The 16156-nt window shown below is 38.3% G+C and overlaps 1 protein-coding gene across 1 annotated transcript in view; it reads right to left on the reverse strand.

Annotated features, from left to right (window-relative positions):
- The window catches only part of LOC126284208 (dnaJ homolog subfamily C member 10-like), a 112282-nt gene that overhangs the window by 51728 nt on the left and 44398 nt on the right, over positions 1-16156 (reverse strand). Inside the window, exon 7 of the mRNA XM_049982975.1 lies at positions 9480-9822. Within this exon, the coding sequence (XP_049838932.1) occupies positions 9480-9822 (343 nt within the window). The remainder of the gene's footprint in view (positions 1-9479; positions 9823-16156) is intronic.

Raw genomic sequence — 16156 nt, forward strand, 5'->3', positions numbered from 1 at the left:
TTTGTGTGTTTTATTTAATATGCCTATCTACCGGCACTTTCCCACTAGGTAAGTCTTGGAATCGTTGTTTTTAATATATTTTTCCCATGTGGAAGTTTCTTTCTATTTTATATGTACTTCCCTTCATGAAATCCTCCCCACTCCACCAAGAGTGTCTTTCCGCCGTCCACCTAACCTTCGTAACCTCTTGGTTCATCCCTATGAAATCCCCAAACCACCTTCCCTACCCTCTGGCTCCTACCCTTGCAACCGCCCCCGGTGTAAAACCTGTCCCATGCACCCTCCCACCACCACCTACTCCAGTCCTGTAACCCGGAAGGTGTACACGATCAAAGGGAGAGCCACGTGTGAAAGCACCCACGTGATTTACCAACTGACCTGCCTGCACTGTGACACTTTCTATGTGGGAATGACCAGCAACAAACTGTCCATTCGCATGAATGGACACAGGCAGACAGTGTTTGTTGGTAATAAGGATCACCCTGTGGCTAAACATGCCTTAATGCACGGCCAGCACATCTTGGCACAGTGTTACACCGTCCGAGTTATCTGGATACTTCCCACCAACACCAACCTATCCGAACTCCAGAGATGGGAACTCGCCCTTCAGTATATCCTCTCTTCTCGATATCCGCCAGGCCTCAACCTCCGCTAATTTCAAGTTGCCGCCGCTCATACCTCACCTGTCTTTCAACAACTTCTTTGCATCTGTACTTCCGCCTCGACTGACATCTCTGCCCGCACTCTTTGCCTATACAAATGTCTGCTTGTGTCTGTGTATGTGCGAATGGATATGTGTGTGCGAGTGTACACCTGTCCTTTTTTCCTTTTCCCCCCCTAAGGTAAGTCTTTCCGCTCCCGGGATTGGAATGACTCCTTACCCTCTCCCTTAAAACCCACATCCTTTCGTCTTTCCCTCTCCTTCCTGAAGAAGCAACCATCGGTTGCGAAAGCTAGTAATTCTGTGTGTGTGTTTGTGTGTTTTGTTAATGTGCCTATCTGCCAGCGCTTTCCCGCTTGGTAAGTCTTGGAATCTTTGTTTTTAATATATATATACATATACATATGTATGTGTGTGTGTGTGTGTGTGTGTGTGTGTGTGTGTGTGTGTGTGTGTGAGTGAGTGAGTGTGTAGGCGCGTGCGCGTCTGTCATCTATTTTCGACAAGGATCTTGTTGGCCAAAATCTTATTTATGACAGTCTTTTTGTTGTGCCTATCTGCAACTCAGTTTCTCTGCTATACGGCGAGTAGCAACTTGCCTTTCATAACATTGTTACATTTCATCCTAAAGAAGAATACAGTCACCTGACATGAAATTTCTAAAGAAAGTGGATGTACCCTCTGTATTGTCATATCTTATCAATAGTGCCAAAGCTGGCACCTCAAAGATTCCTGTAGGCACCATGAGAGGTGCTGCAAACATCACAACCAACAGGATGATCTGACCAATGAAGAACCTCCAGGTTGCCGAGCAATGAAGACTACCAGAACATTGTTGTAGGGGACAGGCACCTGGGCAACTTCTTCTAGTTCAAGATAGTTCTGTGTTGTTAATTGGTTCCAAACGTTAAAATGAAATGTTGATAGCTAGCTCCATTGGCAAACATTTGTACATAGACACATCCCTGTGTCACGGTTCTGCTTATAGCCAACCACGGCTGCCACAAGTTGTCGACACTGTAGCAGTTTTTCAGCCATACACTGAGTAAAATAAATTTATTTAAAGTGTATTTCTGTCAACTAAACTTTTGCTTGCCTGCCCAGATTCCCATAGTGACAGATCCCTTTAGCCACTTCCACCCACTTATCAATGGCAACGAGACAACACTTGGCTTCCCAGAACAAAACGTTAGCTACTCACATCACAACACCCTAAGAGGTCAAATAAAAAATAATATTGTATGATAAAAATATATAGTGTATAAATGAAAGATATAGAGTGAGTATATACACAATGTAGTCAAAGTATCAACAGAATGAGAGGAGATAGATTAGTTAAACAATTATAAACCAACAGGACAGATGGGTTCACTGCAGGCAGAACAGGCAATACACCTACTTGATGAATTGAAGAGAAAGTTATATTCACCACAAATGCTTACACTGAGGGCCTGTTGCCTTAGTTATTGGATGTTTTTATAATGAAGAATTACTGATTCTGGCTGTGAACACCCATATACTCACATCTGAAAATTGAGTGTTTTTCACACCCCCACTGTTAACACAGATCTTTTTGCCGCTAAGAAATCTAGGGGGATCAATTGCCAGTCTTCACTAGGAAACACTCAGTACAACAATCTAATACAACCAGAAAATAAGTTTGGAATTTGAACTTATCTTACTTTTATCTAATGTTCCCCCTACATTAAGTAACAGCAATAATACTGGTAAGTTTGATTTGAAATAGGAAATGTGATACAAAATGTTATAACATATTTAAAAATTGTGATGAAACCCACTGTAGACATCACTAAAACAGTTACAGGTATCCTAGGATAGATGAAAATCAAATGGTGCTTTTAAAATATATCGTAATTTCAGTCACCTGAAATCTCTCACAATGGTAAAATTTCTGGTAACACTAAAATAAAATCATGAGCTAATAATGCTTCCACTCCATTTCCTTTCAAAAGCTGGTAATATACCAAGGATCAGCTGCATAAAGGGGAAAATGAATTAAAGTGTATTTTTTTGTCATATACTTTACACTTTCAGATCAATAAAATTTATAAGTGCTTCAATTATTTGAGATGTCTTTTCTCATTATTTTGATGTAGTACCTACACTCGCCATTCAAGTGTAGTTTGAAAACTACTGTAAATGACTAAAATTGTTACTCAAATATACATTTATAGTTTGAGTCACAAACTATAGCGGTCGATTTTAGGCTTGTTCTGCGCACCTACCTCACGAATTCTCTGACAACCAACGAGCATTCACTAGTGTTCTGTTCTGAATGTCGACATCTACATCTACACTCTACAAACCACCATGAAGTGCATGGCAGAAAGAATGTCCCAATGCATCAGTTATTGATGTTTCTTTGCATTATATTCACATATGGAGTGCAGAAAGAAGATTGTTTTAAATGCCTCTGGCCTGATGTAATTAATCTTATCCTCACGATCCTTCTGCGAGCAATACATAGGAACTTATAGAATATTCCTAAGAGCCGTCATTTAGAGCCAGTTCTTTGTTGTTTTTTTTTTTTTTTTTTAGTATATTTTCTAAGGATAGCTTACGTCTACTTTCAAGAGCTTGCCAGTTTAGTTTCTTCAGTACCTCTGTGACACTATCCCACAGATTAAACAAACCTGTGACCATTCGTGCTGCCATTCTCTGTATTCATTCAATATCTCCTGTTAGTGCTATTTGGCATGGGTTCCACACACTTGAGCAATATTCTAGAAACGATCACAAGAGTGATTTGTAAGCATCTTCTTTTGTAGACTGATTGCACTTCCCCAGTATTCTACCAATAAGCCAAAGCCTACCACCTGCTTTATCCATGACTGAGCCTATGTGATCGTTTCATTTCATATCCCTGCAAAGTGTTACACATGGGCATTTGTATGAGTTGGCTAATGCCAACAGTGAATCACTCATATTACTGTCACAGGATACTACTTTTTTTGTTTTGTGAAGAGCACAATTAGCATGCTGCCAAACTTTGCACCACTCATAAACCTTATCAAGCTCTGACTGAATATTTATCCAGCTCTCTCTCTCTCTCTCTCTCTCTCTCTCTCTCTCTCTCTCTCTTTTTGACAGTATTTCATTATAGATACTTGCATTATCTGGAAAAAGTCTGAGGTTACATTAAATATTGTCTGCTATGTCATTAATATACAACATGAACAGCAATGGTACCAACACACTTCCCTGCCACATGCCCCAAGTTACTTCTACATCTGATGTTCACTCTTTATCCAAGATAATGTGCTGCCTCCTCCATATCAAAATGTATTCAATTCAATCACAAATTTCACTTTAGACGCCCTATGATTGTACTTTTGACAATAAGGGTAGGTGTATTACCAAGTCCAATGCTTTTGGAAACCAAGAAACACAGCATCTACCTGAATGCCTTGATCCGAAGTTTTCAGTATGTCATATGAGAAAAGTACGAGTTGGGTTTCACATGATCAATGTTTTTGGAACCCATGCTGGTTGGCATGAAGGAGATCATTCTCTCCCAGATGCCTCATTATGTTTTAGCTCAGAGTATACTCTAAAACACATCAATGTCAGAGATATTGTACAGTAGTTTTGTGGATCGCTTCTACTATCCTACTTGTAGATGGTGTTACGTGTGTTTTCTTTCCAACTATTGTGCAAAGTTTTTTTTGTTTGAGGCATGTACAATAGATTATAGTTAGAAGAGTGGCTAACTCAGCCACAAATTTAGTATAGAATCTGACAGGGATCCATCAGGCTCTAGAGCTTTGTTGAGTTTTAACAATTTCAGCTGTTTCTCAACATCACTGACATTAATACTTATTTCACTCATCTTTTCATTAATACAAAGATTAAATTGGGGAAATTCTCTTGGGTTTTTCTTTGTAAAGGAACATTTGGAAACAGAGTTAAGCACTTCAGCTTTTGCTTTGTTACTCTCAAAGACATTACCTGTCTTATTCGCTAGGGACTGGACACTAACTTTGGTGCGTCTAACAGCAGCTTTTACATTAACCAGATTTTTTTTGCATTTTGTGAAAGATCATTTGGCAATATTCTGCTTGTGTTGAATGCTTCACACATTGTTCTCTTGACAAAAAAATGCAATTTGCTCAACTTCTCTCTATGTAACCTATAGCCCTACATTTTGTTTTACACCTATTATGCAGTAATCTCTAGTTGCTTCAAAAGTTCCTTTACAGTGACTATACAGTGAAGGTCACTTTCATTATGAACTGTTCTACTGGGTACATATCTATCCATGGCATGGTCAATTATTCTTTTAAACTTGTGCTGGAGTTCCTCTCCATGATCCTGCAGTGTGCTGAAAGTTTCAAGTTCCTCACTAAGATGCGATGCTATGATTTTGTATTTAGATTACTGAACATATGTATCTTTCTGCTTGTTTTAGTTGTCCTTTGTGCTTAGGTAGTCATTGCCACCACAACCAAATCAGGGTTACTTTCATTGTGGACATCCTCAAATAGATCAGGTCTATTTGTTGCCATTAGATACGACATATTTCCATCATAAGTGAACATACAAACTACCTGATGCAGATAGTTTTCAGAGAAGGCATTTAATAATGTTTCACAGGATGTCTTATCACACCCAGCACTAACAAAACGTTAATTTTCCCAATTGATTATTGGATGATCAAAGTTTTCATTGATGGTGGCTGGGGTTTTCTCTAAAGTTTTCGGTCACATCGGAGATGAATTCTGCGGGTGACAGAAGGACTCAATTATCATTTTGTCCCCACCCCTGATACTGAATCTTGCTCACACAATCTCACATGCAGCTTCAATTTCTATCTCAGTGGTTTTGAGTTTCCTATCTATTGCAACAAATACACCACCTGCATTTCTATTTGTCTATCCTTTCGATATATATTTAAATTTTCCCAGAAATCTCATTGCTCTTGACTTCAGATTTCTACCCACAGTCTACACCCAATATTATGTAAGCTTCACTGTTTTTCAGGAGTGTTTTAAACTCAAGCACTTTGTTGAGAATACTTCAATAGTAAGACATTAGAATTTTAATATTCTCACCTGTGGGAGGCATTTCTTTCTATCTTACACTGATACTTTTGAGTTTCCTACAGCTATCATTATTGATATCGGATGGAGAGTCACCTAATGTAAAAAATCCCTGGTGTGTAATCCACATACAGTCAAACTAGCTGAGTAGCACCTTCTGATGTATACCGTACACCTCACCCATTACTGTTCTCAACTCTATGGCACAAGCCTAGGAAGTCCCAGCCTAGATTGGAACCAAAGGGCCACAATCAGTTCTGGGGAAAATGCTGCAAATTGTGAGGTTTGTTGAAACTCCATGTCCAAGTCTGGCCTTCTTAACCTGCTTTGCCAGTTGCTGGAATGACTCGAGTATCACTTCAGAGCCCTGACGACAGGCCTCATTTGTTCCAATGTGTGCCACCATCTGCAGTTCAGTGTACCCTGTTCCCTCTACGGCTGCATGCTGAATGAGGCTTCCAGACATACACACTAACTGCATCTGGTGTCCCTTCCTGGCCCTTGCTGCCATTTCCCTCAAGGGTAGCATTGTATTGTATTGCATTTTATGTTAACCGGGGGCCTAGAAACGACGGAGAGGCTCTGCCCCACTGCAGCCGCAGTGGTCCGCAACTCCACGACGACTACCCACTGCAGCCGCAGTGGTCTGAAACCCCACGACGACTACCACAGCAGTCCACTTCACCCCTCCGCTGCCCCACACTGAACCACTCTTTCAGGGTTATTGTGGTTCCGCCCCCAAAGTAACCCCCCCTCCCCTCTCGAACGTCTCACACCAGACGAGTGTAACCCCTATGTTTGCATGGTAGAGTAATGGTGTTTTACACATACGTGAAGAACTAGTTTTCACAGCAATTGCCGACAAAGTGTAGCTGAAGTGGAAAAGGGGAACCAGCCCGTATTTGCTGAAGCAGATGGAAAACTGCCTAAAAACCATCCACAGACCGGACCTCGACACAAGTTCTCCGGGTGGATTCGTGCTGGATACCAGGCACTCCTCCCCAATCCGAAAAGATGTGCGTTAGACCACACAACTAACTGGGTTGGCTAAGGGTACCGTCATTCACCATTCATTTAAACTGCCAACGACTAATAGCCCCCTACCCTTTTGTGTTTGCCTCCTCTTGACGCCAGACAAAACAGGTTTCATCACAACATATGAAGTGAGTCCCACGGGCTCAGTTTCGGTTTCAGTGAAAGAACCTCCAACTTGTTAGTTAGGGGTATTGATAGAACACTCCAAGTCCTCCTTCATCCCATCCATCCTGCACAGGACACCAACCTCTACCATTGAAACACCACTCAGAGTCAAGTAGACAAGTAATAACAGATTCTGTACTTTCTACAGAAGAGAGAGGATTTACAGGAGCGGATAGTAATTGAGATAACATTACCACATGCATATGACTCTTGAGAGCTCTTCCAACACAACAACTCACAGCAACTGCCAAATAGTCAGGGTGATTTACAGCTGCTTATGAATGTCAACCAACTCATTTTGTGTTTGGGAATAGCATTCTCAGTGGGGCCGCATTTTAGCTGGTGCAATGTATTATGTACAGTGAACAAATAACTTTAAATTAAGTCCACTGATTATCTTTTAATCTGTTGAGTTACAAGGTTCCTACTTCCATATCAGAATTAGCAGAAATACAAAACATGAGGTTTCTATTAAGGCAACAAAAAAACCTGGGCTAAAAATTACTAGCTTTGTAAAACTATTTTAGGTTAATTATAGTTGTTAGCAAACATAAAAACAGATTAATTTATGATAAATGTAGATAATATACAGCGCTACTCCTCTTTAAGGGAAAACTAGATGTAATACAATATGTCAGAATATCTGCTGCAGTAACTAAATAACCAACACCTATTTACTGCCGTTTAGATAATACAGAGGACAATGGTAGCTTCTGAAAATTCTTAAATACTTGTTTATTTGCATTAATATACAATGAAATTTAAGGATGATCTGTTCTTTGGCAGTAACTGTGAACCAAAAACACTGACTTGCTACGAAATAAGATACGTATCCAAAATACATGTATTGGTAACCTACAAAAATACAGTTTTGTAAGTGTCTGAAAATTCTCAGAAACAACCTATTTTTCATGTAGTTATACAATGAAATCAGAGAACAGTTTGTTTTGAATGAGCATGCGCCTACTGTTCTAAAAATTTTAAAAGAGCACAAATAACTTTACGCTTGCAACTGATGATGACAACAGAAGTTTACTGCGGCACTCGCAAATGTTCAAAATTTCACAATATATCACAACACAAACAAATATTGATACAGTTAATGATAGATTATGCCGAAGTGACACGAACAGTAAAATATGAGAGTCTAGAATTTCAAGTCACCGCACGAATCTTTATATGCGGTCTCCCTATTCAAAGGAAAATTCAGAAGTTGGCAAATTGCATGGATTTTTCTCTTAGCTGTTTCTGTGCCAACTTCTACACTGGCATGTCGAAGAAGAACATTGCAGCATGAGTTTATCTCAGTCAATATTGTTAAAGCGTACAAAACTAATAAAGTACATCTTCTGTCTGTTGCAGCTAACAGTTTCGTAGCCAAAGAGAACATTAAATGTGATTGCAGCATGAATTTTTATTCCATTTGTTGTGTGATATTACTGATGGTGGTGATAAACGATAATTTCTACACATGCAAGTGAGACATAATTTGCAAGATACATGCATGCATCAAGCACAAAGCATCTGTATGCATGTAGCGCAGTCGTTGCTTGGACCCAGTAACAATGCCGTCCCTACCCAAGACTCGAACTGTGCGAATCACTGCTGTTTGTAGATCGGACTATAGTATTATTATATGCATTATCCTTCTTTCAATGCAAAGAATAGTTTGGGGAAATTGTTAGTCATTTTTACGTTTCCAGAGACACTGTCTCTTTTTCAATGTCAAAATTATGATAAAAAAATTTTGACTGAGATGAAATTGTTTCTACTCTAAGTGGATTATATCTGACATGTTAAAACTATGTGCCAAGTCAGAAATGAAACCAAGATACCTGCATTTCATGGGCACTGTGTTCCCAGTTGCAGTTGTGATTTGTAATGAAAGGAGTACATTTTCCTTCAGTTTCAGACATATCTCAACCACAACTGTATTCAAGTGTAAAAGAATAAAAGATAAAAACAAATAAAAATAAAAACCTCAGTTTATTTATCAGAAACATCGCTGTATTTTTTCGATATACTGTCATAACACTAATGCCACCAAGCAAAATACCCAATCAAAATTTACAAATAAAGTAAAAAAGAAATAATGTATCTTTTTTAATGTGCAGTCCTGCTGTGGGTATGTGTGAGACTTTACACAGAGTCATGATTTTACTCACAAACAAGAAAAAATATTCCAAGCTTCATACCAAAAAAACAATAATTTTTCTCTGAGTTGAGTATGAGTTGTCAGTTGCCCCTGTTATCAAGCTGCAATATGTACAACATAGACAAAAAATGAGTGTCTGATACTGTGGTATAGCTATTTTTACATCACATGTGTGCACCCCCAAAAACACACACACAATATTTGTGCAAAGTCTTAAAATTTCTATTACTCATGACCAGAGAGCATACCTTATCAGAGTACAGGGTGCTCAATGACGCAACTAGATGACTCACAAAATTGAAAAGTCAAGAGCTGAAGCTAAATTTAAATTCTCTTACATATATTCTCGTTGTTTAAATGTTTAGCATACCACTTAAAACTCTACTTCTTAGGTGTTGTGTACCTTGAGTCTGCTGAAGGAACTCTTCGGGTGTTATCGATCGCATGTAGGGAGCTGCACGACTGTGTCTGGCAAATGTTGCTATATCGTATGCTGTCTCACGACCATGATGAACTTCATGACCACCGCCAGGCTTGAACAGTGCAAACAGTGGATATCTAGACACTGGTAGTGCACGACAAGCATCTACAGCCCTTCCACAGTGGAACCTGCCAAGTTTTATGTCCCCCACAAGCGCGGGCAATCTTTTCAAGTCTAGTGACTGCTTTACATCTTCGACCCCTGCATAAAAGTGTACCAGCCAGAATGGTGCCTCTGGATCTAAACGGAGTTGTGTACGCATATCCTGTTGAAAAAAAATTGTTGTTCTTTGGTAAGAATATTAACTCATTTCAGTCATCTTAAATTTTATCAAAAGAAGACACAAATTTTTAACCTGCAAACAAAATTTATTAAAAATTCTTGGAAGGTACAATTTGATAGTTTCAAATTACATTTATGATACCTACATGACAATATTGGAGACAGGAACAATGGTTATTATGACAGTCTGATTGACACACAGGACTGTCAACAAACAGGATTTTATTTGTAATCATTAACTATGACACATGCTTTTAATGTAAATCTGAGGTAACCACACTAGAAATAAGTACAAATGCAGTTAAGTACAAAATTGCTTAAATGAAGGTTCATCATCCTACCACAGAGTGACACAAAACTCAAACACACAACTACATGTTCAAGTTACTCTGATAGTCATGGAAATAATCAGGGCTGTGAAAAGCAGTTACTGGAATGACTTGTTGCATTATGTGCACAGAAACCTTTTTGATATATGTTTGTAATATTCTCAAACTTTGAGTTCTAAATGTATTTCTAGTTGTTGCAAAACAGGATAACAAATATGATAATTAGAAGTGTTCCAGTATTCCTATATTACTATATCCAGCAAAAATTATTCAACATTATGAATTACAACAAATAAAATAGCTGACTCATTGGAAGTACAGTCATTTTTTTTTAATTTCTTAATCAGCTTATAGCAATAATGACAGACACACACACAGATTGTCACAAAATAGATATAGTACCTTCCAGAAAGAGAAGTAGGTTAGCTTGCAAAAGGGAAAGTGAAATCAATTTGAGATTAGTTACAAGTCAAATGGGTCCCAGTGCAAGTAAGACTTGATAGAGCAGGGCAACAGACAAATCTAAAGCGAAATTATGTCTGCCTCACTGCATCTCTTTCAACTTAGTTTTTGGAAACTTCCTCAGCTTGTCTCTCATTAGTTTCACTTTCTTCAATCACTTTTCTCTCTCATCAGATGAATAAATGCCTGATTACAAAAGCTAACATTATTTTTAATTTTCTCTGACTTTGTCTTTAGCTTTCAATTTAGACACACAGAGTTTTGACCGACTTCAGCTATTTCTACAATTGATGAATAGTTGTGCTTCCTCTATCTCATCAACATAGGCAACAACAGCTGTACTTGAGATTTCCAACTGTAATGCAAACATTTATGATAATGTTTTTTATGAGTAGTTTTGCATATTCAAAAATGTCTAAAAAGTGCTTTGGATGATTATGTGAGGTTTTTTCACTTTATTTCTTTCAAACACAAGAAGTGCCCACACATGTACAATCATCATCTGATATAGCAGGGTAAGACCACATCAGATCAACCAAGGGTCTGGTCCTCACAGAAACACATATTTATTAGTTTGTGTTTATTGAAAGTACCCACAGAGTGAATGAAAATTACAGTATTTCATATTTATTCAATGCTCAGATCATAAAGAAATGAAAATTTCTCAAGGTTCCGAGTGATGTGAAACAAAATTATCCACAGCTTCAAAACTATTAAAACTAAAAAGCTGAAACTATTTCATAGCAATGTTCTTGGTTTAAGCTTTAATTTGATATGCAACATAGCACTTCAGTGACTTTTGCTTGATTTCAATAAAATCCGGAAAAATATATCCCTTCCTGAACGCCTCAAAAACATTCCTTTTGTCTTCTCAAGAGGAATTATGTATTTCAAACGTGTGTTTACAAAAAGTGATTCAAATTTCATGATTTATAATAATGTGTTCTCAGTAAATAAGTCTAAGAACACATATTATGTAAGAGAACTATGAGCTTTTTGTAACGTGATGAAATGAGTACTTTCCCACAAAAACAAAGCTGGAGGATTAGACCTACTAAGAAATACATGTTTATTAATCCTACAGTAAACACCTGTAAGATGTTTAAGCAATAAACATTACCTAATAGGCACAGCGGCGTAAAAATGACTTTAATGAACATCGTCTGCATTTTATTTTTTTTTTTTTTTTTTTTTTTTTTTTTTTTTCAAAAGCTTTAATATGTTGCAGAGACAGAGAAGATAAAATAATTCCAATAAAAAGGGGCAATCATTTCAAGCCTCAGTATAATACCTTTAATCAAGATTTTTAGAAAAAACTGATGAAGATAGAATACAATCAGTTAGCACATCTAAGACTTCAGGATATAGATAATCATAAAAATAAAGAAGTAAGTTCCTTGAACAAAGAATATTCCACCAACACTACTGGTTAAGGCAATCTTAACAAATCCAGTTTCAATGACATGGCTGAGGAAGGATACTGTTTACAAATGGTTTACATATTTGATTCTCCTCTCAAGGACTACAACTTAATTGCAACCTGAAATTCAGACACAGGAATGAGACAGCTTGGTTTCTGTGCCCCTTTGATGTACCAACCGGCCATCAAAATGGAAGCAGACAGATGGACACTAAAGGAAAAAAGCCGCCCATACTGTCACAAGCCAGCACACAGCATTATGCTAGAAATACTGATGTAACTTCCAGAAAACATCTTAAGAAGAACCTGAAAAGGTTCAAAAACCAGTTCATGGAATAATTCATAACTATTCAACAAAGTGACTGGTTGCAGTTTTATGTATTTACATTATTTTGACAGTGTTCTCAAATTGGTCCCAAGCAGTTTTATCATGTGCTATGGAAAAATAATGAGAGTCTGTACCTATATTATAATTAGCATTGTGAAGAAGTGTGTTGATAATTTTTTTCTGTTGTTACAGTATGCAATTTGCCATCAAAAAAGTAGAACATCTTAATATGTAATGCAATTTTCGTTTACTATTGATATCAACTTTGACTACAAAACACTATGTGTCACTGTATCGTGTTCTAAGCAATCAGAAATGATGGCATAATTTAGATGTCTGTGTTCAGTCTTATCCTCCTTGTAGTACACAATGAAAGGATGCAGTGTGATTCGGTTGCATTAACAATAGAATTGAAGGTAAATTATTTTCGAGAGCAACCTGAGTTCTGATTGATTTAATGCTGCCAGCAAGCACCTAAACGAACTGATACAAAATTGGGCAGTCAAGAGCCTCTCTCATTACGGTATGTGCAATAATATCTGAAAACATTGTAACAGAAAAACTAGCATCTACCAGTAGAATAAAAGCTAGAAGAATTCCATGTTCTTTAATTGCTGACCACTCCTTCTAATATGAACTGGTATCAAATGCCGTTATGCAATATTATACGAGGGCATTTCAAAAAGTAAAGATACAATGGCTTGCAGTCCTTAAATAGAACATTTATTTAGAAAATGTCCATTACATCTTATTAACTGGATTATTTGTTATTTTTCGACATAATCACCCCTGTTATCCAAACATTTGTTAAGTCGGTGCACAAGCTTTTGTATCCCACAGTCATAGAAAGTTGCTGCCTGTTGTCGGAACCACATTTTAACTTCACCTTTGATCTCTTCATCATCATGGAATGATTTTTCACCAAGATGTGACTTCAGGTAACGAAAGACATGGAAGTCGGTGGGCGCAAGATCCAGGCTGTATGGCGAATGGTCCAATATGTCCCATTTGAATTGTTTGAGTAGTGCTTTGGTTACGAGCACTGTGTGAGGCCGAGTGTTGCCATGAAGCAAGCGGACTCCACTTGGCAGCATTCCTCTGTGTTTGTTTTGAATTGCCCTTCGAAGACATTTCAAAGTCTGGCAATATACAGCAGCATTAATTGTCGTTCCAGGAGGCATAAATTCCATCAGAAGAATACCTTGTCAAAAAACAGAAGCCACGATTTTCTTCACTGAAATCGACGTTTTGCATTTCTTGGCTTTTGGTGAATTCGAATGGCGCCATTGCATTGGATTCACATGTATGGTGATAAACCTATGTCTTGTCACCTGTCACAATGTGATCAAGGAATTCATCACCTGCTACAACATAGCGTGTGAGGAAGTCGAGTGCAAAGCCCATCCTTTTCTTTCTGTGTTCGTCCGTTAACAGTTTTGGAACCCAGCGCGCACACAATTTCCTGTACCCTAACTTGACAGTCACAACGTCATAAAGAGTTGTCATTGACATGTCCGGTATGATCTGATGCAATTCTTTCAATGTGAGGTGTCTATTCAAACGAATTGCTTCCTCCGTTCTCCGAAGAAGGGCATCAGAGATCACAGATGGCCGACCTGTTCTTTGTTCATCATAAACATCGGTCCTACCTTTAGAGAAATGACGACACCATTTCGTTACATTTTGTCGATTCACAATTTTCCCATAAACAGAAACAATTTCTTTCTGAATATCTGCTGGTCACTGACCTTTTGCATGTAAAAAACATATGACGGAGCGCAGTTCGCATTTGGCGGGATTCTGAATCGGCGCAGCAATTTTAAACACGACCTACTCCAACCAGAAGCAATGTTCAACTGCCGAACGACCACGAGGAAAAAGCTAATGGTTCTAGGTTAACACCAGTATAGCCAACTTGCTCGCCAAAACTCTTTTGTTCCTCTGGCATACGGTGTATCTTTACTTTCTGAAATACCCTCGTATTTGAAAATTAATTCTGCTTTCAACCCACCTTTCTCTATCTTCAAATTTTATAAAGAGCAAACAAATTATAATGAGAATTTTTCAAATTTAGAAAAAAAATAGTTTATTTTTCAAAGCTTAAATTGGTCTCACAATAATGTTGTTTTGATATTATATCAAAGCACAGTTCATGAGCTTTAAAATCTACATCTGCATCCATACTCCACAAGCCACCTGACAGTGTGTGGTGGAGGGTACCTTGAGTACCTCTATCGGTTCTCCCTTCTATTCCAGTCTCGTATTGTTCGTGGAAAGAAGGATTGTCGATATGACTCTGTGTGGACTCCAATCTCTCCGATTTTATCCTCTTGGTCTCTTCGCGAGACATATGTAGGAGGGAGCAATATGTTGCTTGACTCTTCGGTGGAGGAATGTTCTCGAAACTTCAACAAAAGCCCGTACCGAGCTACTGTGCATCTCTCCTGCAGAGTCTTTCACTTTAGTTTATCTATCAACTGCATAACGCTTTCGCTATTACTAAATGATCCTGTAACGAAGCGCGCTGCTCTCCGTTGGATCTTCTCTATCTCTTCTATCAACCCCACCTGGTACAAATCCCACACTGCTGAGCAGTATTCAAGCAGCGGGCGAACAAGCGTACTGTAACCCATTTCCTTTGTTTTCGGATTGCATTTCCTTAGGATTCTTCCAATGAATCTCAGTCTGGCATCCGCTTTACTGACGATCAACTTTATATGATCATTCCATTTTAAATCAGTCCTAATGTGTACTCCCAGATAATTTATGGCATTAACTGTTTCCAGATGCTGACCTGCTATATTGTAGCTAAATGATAAGGGATCTTTCTTTCTATGTATTCGCATCACATTACACTTGTCTACATTGAGATTCAATTGCCATTCCCTGCATCATGCATCAATTCACTGCATATCCTCCTGCATTTCGGTACAATTTTCCACTGTTACAACCTCTCGATATACCACAGCATCATCCGCAAAAAGCCTCAGTGAACTTCCGATGTCATCCACAAGGTCATTTATGTATATTGTGAATAGCAACGGTGCTGCGACACTCCCCTGCGGCACACCTGAAATCACTCTTACCTCAGAAGACTTCTCTCAATTGAGAATGACATGCTGCGTTCTGCCATCTAGGAACTCTTCAATCCAATCACACAATTGGTCTGATGGTCCATATGCTCTTACTTTGTTCATTAAACAACTGTGGGGAGCTGTATCGAACGCCTTGCGGAAGTCAAGAAACACGGCGTCTACCTGGGAACCCATGTCTATGGCCCTCTGAGTCTCGTGGACGAATAGTGCGAGCTGGGTTTCACACGATCGTCTTTTTTGAAACCCATGCTGATTCCTACAGAGTAGATTTCTAGTCTCCAGAAAAGACATTATACTCGAACATAATAAGTGTTCCAAAATTCTACAACTGATCGACGTTAGAGATACAGGTCTATAGTTCTGCACATCTGTTCGACGTCCCTTCTTGAAAATGGGAATAACCTGTGCCGATACCAGAGTGAACTCCATAGTTTCAATGCTTTTGGAGCAATACTGAAATTTATTCCTCAAAACACTTGGAAAATTTCACAATTTTTTCATACTTCAAAACCAAAAATGAATGCAATGGCATGGTCAATGGCTGTTACAGTTTGCAGCATTTGTTAACTATATGGCTACTGTGAAGTGTTAAAAAAAATCTGGAGCATCATGGCAAAAGTTTTAAAAAATCTGTTGATTTTATATGGATTGACTCAGTATTAAGCACTTAATACTGCACAAAT

Source organism: Schistocerca gregaria, chromosome 8 (genome assembly GCF_023897955.1).
Source record: "Schistocerca gregaria isolate iqSchGreg1 chromosome 8, iqSchGreg1.2, whole genome shotgun sequence".
NCBI lineage: Eukaryota > Metazoa > Arthropoda > Insecta > Orthoptera > Acrididae > Schistocerca > Schistocerca gregaria.